The sequence below is a fragment of the Antechinus flavipes genome, chromosome 2, assembly GCF_016432865.1.
Source record: "Antechinus flavipes isolate AdamAnt ecotype Samford, QLD, Australia chromosome 2, AdamAnt_v2, whole genome shotgun sequence".
Lineage (NCBI taxonomy): Eukaryota > Metazoa > Chordata > Mammalia > Dasyuromorphia > Dasyuridae > Antechinus > Antechinus flavipes.
Window position 1 is genome coordinate 424,928,591 of NC_067399.1, and position 13,063 is coordinate 424,941,653.

The 13,063-nt window shown below is 33.2% G+C and overlaps 1 protein-coding gene across 1 annotated transcript in view; it reads left to right on the top strand.

The window, feature by feature from the left end:
* The window catches only part of SMIM23 (small integral membrane protein 23), a 54,746-nt gene extending 43,443 nt beyond the window's left edge, over nucleotides 1–11,303 (top strand). The window contains exons 4-5 of the mRNA XM_051973748.1: nucleotides 1,588–1,732; nucleotides 11,232–11,303. Of these exons, the coding sequence (XP_051829708.1) occupies nucleotides 1,588–1,731 (144 nt within the window). The 3' untranslated portion in view covers nucleotide 1,732; nucleotides 11,232–11,303. The remainder of the gene's footprint in view (nucleotides 1–1,587; nucleotides 1,733–11,231) is intronic.
* Nucleotides 11,304–13,063: the final 1,760 nt, after the last annotated feature.

Below are 13,063 nucleotides of genomic sequence, written 5' to 3' on the forward strand. Positions count from 1 at the left end.
GATTTATAGCTAATGGAAGAATTTATGACCAAAGAAAATATAGAGAGCATTACAAAATATAAAGTATATCATTTTGATTATGTAAAATTAAAAAGGTTTTGCAGAGGCAAAACCAATGCAACCAAATTTATTAGGAAAGCAGGAGGCTGTGGGGGGAAAGAGGGAGGAAGAGGCTGATTTGCAACAAGTATCTTTGAGAACTGAGTTTAAAAAAAAAATACAGCCATTCCCCAATTGAAAAAAGGTCAAAGGATATGAACAGGCAGTTTTCAGACAAAGAAAGCTTTCTATATAGTCATATAAAAAAATTCCCTAAATCACTATTGATTAGAGAAATTCAAATTAAAACAACTCTGAGGTACCTCTTCCCACCTATCAAATTGATTAATATGAAAGAAAAAGAAAGTGTTACATGTTGGCGGGAATGTGGGGAAATGTGATATTCATTGCATTGTTGGTGGAGTTGTAAACTGATCCAACTATTATGGAGAGCAATTTGGAACTATGACCAAAGGAGTATAAAACTGCACATTTAATCCCATGATACCACTGCTAAGTCTATGTCCCAAAAACATCCAGAAAAAAGGAGAAAGGACTTATTTGTACAAAAATATTTACAATAGCTCTTTTTGTGGTGGCTAAGAATTGGAATTTAAAGGGTTGCCCTTCAATTGGGGAATATCTAAACAAGCTGTGGTATGGAATTATAATGAAATATTATTGTGTTATAAGAATTGAGAAGCAGGATGATTTCAGAATAACCTGTCTGTCTTTTCCCCTCAAATTTTAAAAAACATTTTTATTTAAAGTTTGGAATTCCAAATTCTATGCCTCCCTCCCTTCTCTCTCTCTCTCTCTCTCTTCTGAGATACTAAGCAATCAGATATAAGTCATACCTGTGCAATTATGTGAAACATTTACATATTAGTCATTTTGTACAAGTAGATCTGAATAAAAGGGGAAAAATGAAAGAGGGAAAAATAGCATGCTTCAGGCTATATTCAATTGATAGGGGCACAGGAGAAATATAGACGTACTTTGTTTTATTACACTTTGCTTTATTGCTCTTTGCAGATATTGGGATTTTGTTTTTTATTGTTGTTGTTTTAATAAATTGAAGGTTTATGGCAGCTTTGTGACAACCAAGTCTATTGGTACCATTTTTCCAGTAATGTGTCTCTATTGTGTCTCTGTGTCACATTTTGGTAATTCTCACAATATTTCTAACTTTTCATTATTATTATATCTTCTATGGTTATCTTTGATCAGTGATCAGTGTAATTGTTTTAGGATACTATAAACTGTGCCCATATAAGACAGCAAACTTAATAAGTGTTGTGTGCGTTACGACGACTTCACCAACAAACTCTCCCTTTCCTTGGACTTCCCTATTGCCTGAAATGCAACAATATTGATGAATATTATATAAACTTATAAAACAGCATCATTGTTTGAGAAAATTAACTCCAATTTTGAAAGTTCTAATCTGGTAAAATGCTATTAAACAGCATGACATTTTATAGAGAAATTTTTTATGAAAGGAAGACTTAATCAGTTCAGTAAATTTTATTGTTATCTTATTTTAAGAAATTGCCACAGTCACCCAAACTTCAGCAATTCCATTCTGATCAGTCAGCAGCCATCAATACTGAGGCAAGACTCTCCACCAACATAAAGATTATGAAGGCTCACATGATGCTTACATTTTTAACAAGAAAGTGTTTTGATTAAGGTATGTACATTTTTTAGACATAAGACCACCATACACTTAATAGACTATAGTATTGTATATATATATAGATAGATAGATAGATAGATAGATATAGATATAGATATATATAGATATTCAAAATATGGGGTGATTATTGGTTTATCATTTGATAACCTCTAATATTGTTTTTCAGTCATTCAGTCATGTTCAACTCCTCATGTCCCCATGAATTATATCATTCTAGTCCCTTCTATCTTTCAGTTTCCCTAGAAGTCTGTCCAAGCTCATTTTTGCTGTTTCCATCACACCATCTATCCATTTCATTCTCTGCCAATACCTTTTTCTTTTGACTTCAATCTTTCCCAACATCAGGGTCTTTTCCAATGAGAACTGTTTTCTCATTATGTGGCTAACGTATTTAACCTTCAGCTTCAGTATTTGACCTTCTGGTGAATATTTAAATTTATTTCTTTTTTTTCATAATTATAACTTTTTATTGACAGAACTCATGCCTGGGTAATTTTTTTTTTTAATTTGCTGAGGCAATTGGGGTTAAGTGACCTGCCCAGGGTCACACAGCTAGGAAGTGTTAAGTGTCTGAGACTAGATTTGGTAATTTTTTTACAACATTATCCCTTGCACTCACTTCTGTTCCGACTTTTCCCCTCCTTCCCTCCACCCCCTCCCCCAGATGGCAAAAAGTCCTATACATGTTAAATATGTCACAATATATCCTAGATACAATATATGTGTGCAGAACCAAACAGTTCTCTTGTTGCACAGGAAGAATTGGATTCAGACGGTAAAAATAGCCCAAAAAGAAAAACAAAAATGCAAACTGCTTACATTCATTTCCCAGTGTTCTTTCTTTGGGTGCAGCTACTTCTGTCCATCATTGATCAATTAAAACAGAGTTAGATCTCTTTGTTGAAGAAATCCACTTCTATCAGAATACATCCTCTCATACAGCATCTTTGTTGAAGTATATAATGATCTCTTGGTTCTGCTCATTTCATTTAGCACCAGTTCATGTAAGTCTCTCCAAGCCTTTCTGTATTCATCCTGCTGGTCATTTCTTATAGAACAATAATATTCCATAATATTCATATACCACAATTTATCCAGCCATTCTCCAATTGATGGGCATCCACTCAGTTTCCAGTTTCTGGCCACTACAAAGAGGGCTGCCACAAACATTGTTGCACATGCAGGTCCCTTTCCCTTCTTTAGTATTTCTTTGGGGTATAAGCCTAGTAGTAGCACTGCTGGATCAAAGAGTATGCACATTTTGATAACTTTTTGAGCATAGTTCCAAATTGCTCTCCAGAATGGCTGGATGTTGAATTAATTTCTTTAACTTTTGACTGATCTACTTGCTGTCCACAAACACTCAAAAGTCTTCAACACCACAATTTGAAAGCATCATTTCTCTGACACTCAATTTTCCTTGTACTCCAACTCTCACAGTCACACATTGCTTTTGCATAGCTTTGACCATACAGACCTTTGTCAGCAAGGTGAGGCCCCCACTTTTTATTATACTGTCCAGATTTGCCAAAGCTTTCCTTCCAAAGAGCAAGCATCTTTTAATTTTATGGCTGGAGTTGCCATCTGCAGTGATCTTTGAGCCCAAGTATACAAAATCTGACATTGCCTCCATTTCTTCTCCTATTTGCCAGGAAGTGATAAAACCAGTTGCCAAGATCTTAGTTTTTTTTTTCCCCCTTTCTTAAATGTTAAGCTCCAAGCCAGCTTTTACACTCTCCTCTTTTACCCTCATCAAAAGGCATCTTAATTCTTCACTTTTTGCCATCAAAGTAGTATCATTTGCATATCTAAGATTATTGATATTTCTCTCAGCAACGTTAATTCTATCTTTCAGTTCATCAGCTTAGCATTTCCCATGATGTACTCTACACATCAGTTAAATAAATAAGGTAATAATATACAGCCTTCTCATTCTTTTCCAGCCTTAAACCAATCAGTAGTTTCATGTTTAGTTCTAACTGTTGCTTCTTGGTCCACATGCAGATTCCTCAGGATCAAGTAAGATAATAGGGTATTACCATTTCTTTGAGGACTTGCCACATTTTGTTGTGATCCACACCGTCAAAGATTTTAACGTAGTCAATGAAGTGGAAGTAGATGTTTTTCTGTAATTCCCTTGCTTTCTCTAAAGTCCAGTGAATGTGAACAATTTGGTCTCCAGTTTCCCTGCCTCTTTAAAAACAAGCTTTCTTTTTGGGTAGTTCTCAGTTCATATGCTGCTGAAGCTTGGCTTGCAGAATCTTAAATATAACTTTACTGGCACATGGAATGAATGCAGTTGTTTACTAATTTGAACAGTTTTTGGCATTGCCCTTCTTTAGAAATGAGATATAAATCAGTGGCCATTGTCGTGTTTTCCAAATTTCCTGGTATATTGAATCCAGCACTTTAACAGCATCACCTTTTAGGGTTTTCAACAACTTAGCTAGAATTTCATCACCTCTGTGAGCTTTATTGTTAAGGTCCACTTGACTTCATTCTCCAGAATGTTTGGGTATATATCAATAACCACACCATCATGATTGTTCTGATTATTGTGGTTATCAGTAATATTAAGATCTTTCTTAGATTGTTCTTTTGTGTATGTGTTCTTTTGTGTTCTTATGTATTTTCTTAATCTCTTCTGCTTCTGTTAAATTCCAACCACTTTTGTCTTTTATCATGATTATTTTTGTGTGAAACATTCCTTTGATATCTCTGATGAAATTCTTGATGAAATTTCTTCTCCTTTCCATTGTATTTTTTTTTTCTATTTCTTTGCATTGCTCATTTAAAAAAATCTTATCTCTTCTTCCTATTCTTTAGAATTCTACTTTCAGTTGGATGAATCTTTCCCTTTCTCTTATCCCTTTTATCTTCTCTTTTTCCTCAGCTATATATAAAACCTTATCAAACAACCATTTTGCTCCTCTTTTTCTTTAGAATATTTTTGTTTTTGCATCTTGTACAATATTGCAAAATTCTGGTCCTAGTTCTTCAGCTATTCTATCTATCTGATCTAATCCTTTAAATCTATTCATTACTTCCACTTCATATTCATAAGGGATATGGTCTGATGGTTTTCCCTATTTCAATTTAAGTCTGAATTTTGCAAAAAGTCATGATCTCATCCACAGTCAGCTCCAAATCTCATTTTAATTGACTCATAAAGGGTGGCTACAAAGTATATAATCAATATGATTTTTATATTGACCATCTAGTGATATCCATTGGTAGAGAAACCTTTGGTGTTATTGAAAAACATGTTTACCTGTGTTATGACTTGTGAGTTATCTTAACCAAGCTCTTTTAGTCTCTGCCCTGCTTCATTTTGTATCCAAGGACAAACTTGCTTGTTACTCCAATTATCTATTGATTTTCTACTTTAGGAGTCCATTCCCTTATGATGAATATGACATCTTTTTTTGGTATTATTTCCAGATATTGTAGTTCTTCATAGAACTGATCATCTTTGGCATTATCAACATCAGTGTTTGCAATGTAGATTTTTTATTATTATGATATTGAATGGTTTGCCTTGGATTCAGACAAATATCATTTTGTCTTTTTTGAGATTGTATCCCAGTGCTTCTTTTTTCACCTTGTTATTGATTATGAGAACTACACTATTTCTTCTAAGGACTTCTTGTCTTTAGTAGTATAGATAGTAATCATCTGAATCTGAAATTGTGCTCTTAAAATCCTTCATAATCTGACCTCTTCCTTCATTTTCAGTCTTCTTACACCTTACTTTTTCAACTCTATCTACTCTGCTCTGTATGGACATTGGCTTCCTTGCCCTGACATTCATATGTTACTCCATCTTCCAAATAGATGCTTTTTCACTGACCATGCTTGAGACTTTTAACAACCCCACCTCTGGCTTTCTTGGCTTCCTTCAAATCTTAGCTGAAAGAAAACCTTCCCATTCCACTTTTATCTTAGTGCCTTCCTTCAGAGATTAACTTCAATTTATTCTATAGCTAGCCTGTTTGTACACAGTTATTTTCATGGTATCTCCCCATTAGACTGTAAATACCTTAAAGTAAGGAACTATTTTTTTGTATTTCTTTGTAACCTCAGTATTTAACACAGCACCTTGTACACCATTTTTGTTCATGTTCGATTCTTCTTGACCCCATTTTTGGTTTTCTCAACAAAGATATACTGAAGTGGTTTGCCATTTCCTTCTCCAGCTCATTTTACAGATGAGGAAACTGAGGCAAATAGGGATAAGTGACCTTTCCAGGATCACTCAGCAAGTATCTTGAGAAAGATGAGTCTTCCTGACTACAAGTCTAGTATTCTCTCCACTATGCTACCTATCTGCCCTTTTGGTATATGGTAGGTGTTTAGTGACTATGTGGTCACTAACTGACTAATAAGACACTGAAGCAGCATGATATAGTAAGATCATTGGTTCTAAAATCAAAAGACTTGGATTCGGAATCTGTCCATGACACATACTAAACTGTATGACTTTGTCACTTATTCTCCTGAGACCTACCTGACCTCTGAGGTTTCTTCCAGCTCTAGATAGATAGTCTTAAGATCTTATTTATTGGTCACATCCTTTTCTAAGTAAGAAGTTGGAATAGATGAGAGCTGTAAGGTCCCCTCTTACTCAAAAGGAGCCACTAGGTGGCACCATAATGCACAGAGCACTGGGTGTGGAGGCAAGAAAGCTCATCTGGCCTCAGACGCCTGACTGTGTGAACCTGGGCAAGACACTTAACCCTGTGTGCCTTAGCTTTCTCATCTGTAAAATGAGCTGGAGATGGAAATAGCAAAACACTCCAGTGTCTTTGCCAAGAAACTCCAAATGGAGTCACAAAAAGTCAGATACAACTGAAAAATTATTCAACAACAAATGACTCAAAATTCTAAGCATCAATGACTATTTGATTATAGTATTATTTCTTGAAATAAAACAGAATCAGAAGATCTGTATTCAAATCCTATGTCTACCATTTCTTCCTTTTGCCAAAAGGTCCTCCATTTCCTGATCTAACAAATGGTCCAGATGTTCTCTGATGTCCATTGCAGCTCCAAATGTTTGGTCTTACAGTCTTATGTATTTCTCATGTCCTTTCTGATGTAACAAGAGCAAAAGAGAAGCGATGGACAGCCTAAGTGATTCTTTGGTGTCCAAGCAATGTTAAAAAATCAAGAAGTTCTCTAGAATACTGAATGACTCCTCTATGGAGAATTGCTAGAAGGATATGAACAAGAATCATATGAAATGAGAAAGCATGGATGAGTGTTTACCTGTGCTGGCGGGAAAAATATTCTCATTGATATTAAATAATTTGCCTAAGCTCACATAATCAATAAATATCAAAGATAGAATTTAAATCCAGGAGATCCTTTGGCTCTAACCAAAACTCTTTCCATTATACATTGTCCACATTCACATTCAATTCAATTTAATTCACAACAAATATCCATTAAGTACTTTTTGTATACAAGATACAGTACTGGCCAGCCTTTGAGAATTTTACTCTCCCCTCAGACAATATCATCCATATGAATGTATTAAATAGGGTGGAGAAATAAAAGGCTCTAGCAAAATTTGGGGAGAAAGAAAACAGTTTAAATTTATTACATTTGTTCCATATGTGAAATATTTTCCTAGTCAGAGTATAAGTCTCTTGAGTACAAGAACAATTTCTTGCATTTCTCTTACATTCAATTACCATACAGTCCTAGATGAAATTGAATACATTCAATGAAGACTTATTACTTGACCGATTGAGTGATTCATTTGCCACTGATATTTGTCCTAATTAATTAACACTGTCATCTGTTTTGTTGTGAATAGAATGCTAAATTTGGAGTTTAAAAGATCTGGGCTCCAATCCCATCTCTATCAATTTGTCAATGAGTAAGTATATATTAAGCACCTACTTGTGCCAATGACTTTTCCAGGTGATAAGAAGGCAAAGACAAAAATGAAACTCTATATCTTTAGGACATTTGCTTTCTGACTGGGATATAGATATAGACATACATACATACATGTGAATGAATATATGTATACATATGTGTTCTATATATGTATATGTGTATTTATATACATATATATTTCCATATGGAAATCTTTTGGAGAGAAAATACTAATAGCAGCTGAAGGAATCAAGAATGATAACATGAAGATAGCATTTGGATGCAAAGGACTCTGGGAATTTAAAGGTGAGGATGGAATATGTTCTATACACTACCTGATCTTGACAAGTCAATTGACTGCCTCCATTTCCTCATTGATGAAATATGTAATTAGTAAAAATCAGGATAATAATATGTGCAGCATTGATTTCATTCACAAAGTTTATTGTGACATTCAGATTAGAAAACTTATATAAAGCACTTTGAAACTCTTAAAGTTCTAGAAGTATGCTGCTATTACTTTTATTTTTCATTTGAAATCAATTATGTAAAAATGACTTCCAATCAGCTAGTCATCCCACCAAACAGTAACTGCTTTATTTCTTCTTAATATCTAGAATATGGACAGGGTGACATAAAGGAAACCTATGAGTCAAAACATCTATGGTAGGAAAAATAAAGGTGACCTATAAAGTAGTTCAACAACTTTCCTAAAGACTTCATGTTTGTACCTTATAAATCATGGAAGTTTGTTCCATGATGGAGTTGCCAAACATGCTACATTGAGCTGAACATCTTTAAGAGCCATAGTGACACAATGGGTTCTTGATGGAGTGGGCTGTATTTACACAAAATTTCCTACATCAATCTTGGTATATGAATGGAGGTGATGTAATAACACTGTGAAACAACTATCATTTGTAGAAAATTCAAAGCAGTTTCAGGAATGGACAGTCATACTCATTTATTAAAAGGGCTTCTATTGATTATATTCTACTAAGAATTTCTTTTAAAAAAATAAGTACAAGAATACAGAGAAAATAGTAGACTGAATAATTCATGGATCAAATACGTGACAGATTTGAAGTGTTGCATCCATTCATCATAGCAAAATAGAAAGAGGATTGGATTTAGGTGAGAAGATTTGGGTTTGAATCCTGGCTCTACTACTTGCTACCTGTGTGACACTGGACACTAAAAAACTGGATCTCAGTTTCTTTATTTATAAAATGAGGTAGGCTATAATAGATGATTTCAAAATCAATTAGTTCTAAATCCTGCAATCCTATGTCAACTCCACTTAAGTCATGATATTGGAAATTTAGAGATCAAAGTATTCTTTAATCTTCATGTTTACCCAGTTATAAAATGGGAAAAGTTATACCTGACCCTTTTTTCTGTATATAACCATACTAATAAATGCTAGATTGTGTGCATTGAATCCTACATTCTGTCAGCGCAGAAAGCAGACATGGCAGAATATGGTTATTTTCTGATGGAACCATCAGATCCTATAATTCTAAGATTTAGAACTAGAAAGGACCCTAAAAGCCATGTAGTTCATTTTACAGAGAAAGAAACTGAGGCTCAAATAATTGAAATGACTTTCCTAATATCTCACATTTAGCAAATGGCAGAACCAAGATTCAAAGTCAGTTCCTCTAACTCCAAATCCATACCATTTGCCTCTGTACCTTTTTATAGTCCAGAATTTCACACTAATTTGCAAATTGCCATGCATTGCTTAATAAATCAATATCCTCAGAATATTGAACCTTTGATTCCTAGTCATTTCATCTTTTACCCACCACAATAGTGAAGGGAGGTCCTGCACTAGAAACTCCTTTATGATAATGAAATTAAAAATCCTTTGTAGTTTGCATTTAATGCCAGTAAGTATTAAATGTAATCATTTAAAATTGTCTTTTTTTAAAAATGCAAGTTCCTTGACGACAGGAAGTATTTTTCTTTTTATTTGTATTTGTGTCATTTCTGAAACATATTAAGTGTTTAATGAATGCTTATTGACTTGACAGGAAAGGTAGTTTAGAATTAATTCCTATACCTATATCCTGTATTTACCACATCATATCAACCAGACGCCCAACAAGCAATAAAAGCAGCTAAAATCAGAGAAAAAATAATTATCTAGAAGGTAATATTTACAAACTACCACTTCACTAATCCATTACTTCTTTTTTTTTTTAAATTTTTATTTAATAATTACTTTATATTGACACTCGTTTCTGTTCCGATTTTTTTTCCCTCCCTCCCTCCACCCCCTCCCCTGTGTCTTCCGAACCTGCTATTGCACTCCTTGAATTAGCTTCAGAGTCTCTGGTCCTTCATTGATCATTGTAGTTAAGCATCAAATTTCAGAATACATTATTCAGCACTGTTTCAGCTAGATCTCATTTCCTGTGTAGTATTAAGGCTGTGGTATGGATTAAACTCAGGATGAAGGTTAAAGGAAAAATATCAATCATAAAGGAAAGTGGAACCAATGCGGGGAAAGTATCCACTTAAGAGGTCTCTAATACTTCACCTTCTGAAGTAGATTGGCATCCTTGAATATGACCAACTCTGGGGGAATAGCCTATGAATAGTAGTGGTGGAGGAGGGAGGGACCCAGAAATATAAACATATTACAACTACATATAACAATAGTGTTGAGATAAAAATGAAGAAGAAACATAGATACAAAGGCTTCTCAGAATATTGTCTTATCAGTGTCCAAGGGGTCCTTCTTTATATTCTTAAATGGTCTGGAGTCCATGATCCAATCATTCCTCAAGGTCAAGCTAGGAGAGGAAGAAATTTAGCTCCTGAGAAAAACATGCTGCCCAGAAGAGGAGGACAAGGAAGTGCAAAATTATATATATAGTATAATATGTAATATTACATAATATAATTATTGTAAATATATAATTTTATGTTTATATTACATAAATATTATATTTGTGTTGTGTTATATGTAATGTTATTAATATGATATATTATATAATATAATAATATAATATATAGTAATATATAAAGAAACAATATGGTATGCAGTAGGAAAGAGTGTCAATCTTCTTACACATAGAGTCACAGGAACTGAATTTGAATCCTAGATCTACTACTTAATACTTTGATGACTTTAGATAATTCACAATCTCCCTAAGGCCCAGTTTTCTCATCAGCAAAATAAAGGAGTTGAACTCAATGGCTTTTAAGATACTCTTCAGCTCTAATTCTATGGTCCTTTAACTAGTTGAAGCTACAGTAGTCTTTCAAAGACTTCCTGGCCATGCTCACACATTGAAAACTACAAATATGAAACCAATTTTGGTGGTCTGGAGAGGAAAGTAACAAGAGGGATATTTTAAGAAAATAAAGGATTCATGTCAAGAAGGTTGATCATAAAAAGAACACCACAGGAAAACTTCAGAGAGACTGATAAAGAACATTGGAAAAGTGATAAAAGAAGGGGAAATGAGAAAAATATCTAGAAGAGTGAAGACAACAAGCATGTTATAGTGAACGTAACTGAATCAAAGATAATCAAGAGAGATGAAAGTATTGTGATAAATTTTGAAAGACTGATGAAAAATCTTTTTTTTTCTAGAGCTGTTTCATGATGAAAAATTTATTCCATAAACAAATCATTGCAAAGTCAAGTTATAAAACCTCAAAGATCTTCTGGAGTATCCTTTTCTTTCTTTTTTTTTTTTTTAATAGCTTTTTATTTTCAAAATACATGCAAAGACAGTTTTCACACATTCACCCCTGCAAAACCAAATTTGTATTCCAAATTTTTCTTCTTCCCTCCCCTAATTCTCTTCCCCCAGACACCAAGAAAAAAAAAGCAAGCAAACAACAAAAAAAGGTAAAAATATTATGTTGTGATCCACATTCAGTCCCCACAGTCCTCTCTGAATGCAGTTGGCTTTCTGATTACAAGTCCATTGAAAATGGCCTGAATCATCTCATTGTCAAAAAGAATCACATCCATCAGAGTTGATCATTACATAATATTGTTGTTGCTGTATACAATGTTCTCTTAGTTGTACTCACTTCATGTGAGTCTCTTCAGGCCTTTCTGAAATCATCTTGCTGATCATTTCTTATAAAATAATTTTTTAAAAGGAACATTAGAATTAAAACATAGAAATAGAAATAGAAAACTAAAGCAAAAGACAAGATTGAAAGTGCATATGAAATCTCTAAAAAAAAAATTGAATTTTAAAATAAGATGTAAAAATAAAATCTGAATGAATATTCTAGGAACTCTACATACCATACATTAGACAACCACACAGAAAAAAAATGGAAAGCTCCTAGTAAAGTATTAATTGAGAGAATCCACAGATGAATGGCAGAAAAAAGCCCCAAGTTTAATTCACAAAGAAATATAATGGCCAAATTATAGATTGTTATTTAAAACAACAAATATTGTAGATAACCAAAGGGAGGAAAAATCCTTTTTTTTATTCCAAGAAGAATCAGTGACAATAACTGAGGACTATTCTTTCTTTATGCAAATTAAAGAGGATAAAGTGATATATGACATTTTGAAAAGCAAAGGATATCAGTTTATACCCCCATGCTTCAGAGATAAAGCTAATTATCAATTGAAAAAAAGGATATTCAATAGAAGAGAAAAAATGAGGCATTTCTTCAAAAGACATCAGAGGTGATCAAAATATTCAATAGTACAAAATAGAAGGAATACAAGTTTGAGAAGTTTAGATACAGAATGTAGAAATGAAGCACTGCTTTAAAATATGAAGAAAGGAAAAATATAAAAGAATTGAATGGAAGTAAGCACTAAGCAAAAAATGTTTGATTCCATAAGTGAATGGATTAAATTTCCCAATAAAAAGAAAGAAGCAATGATTTTTTAAAAAACAAACAACTCACCAATTTGTTGAGTACAAGAAAAATATAAACATAGGTAAAATGAAAATAAAACTGTAGAACAAAATTAATTAAGTCTTAAGCAATTACAAGGGAGAATCATATATAAACAATAAATAAGGAAAAAAATTATTATTTGACAAAAACTTCTGAAAAATTAAAAAGCATTCTGGCAAAAATTAGGCATAGATAAGCACATTATATCATCCTTGATAATATATTAATATTAAAAAATTATATTCATCCAAAAATTAGAAAAGAAGCAAATCGCATACTTTTCACAGTCATATACAGAAACTATATTTTTAAGGTTTACATTTTGGTCATTTAATTAAATTTTATAAATTTTTATTGATATTTTGTTTTTATATCATCATAGTATCCCATATATTTCTTCCTCGTCCCCTCCCAGAGAACCATCCCATATGATAAGTAGTATTTTTTAAAGAAGAAAAAAGTCGTTTTAGTTTGCTCCAATGACTGATACTTCATGGGGGAAGAGGGGAGGGGAAGAAAGTTCTCAAATGTGTGCAATGTGTA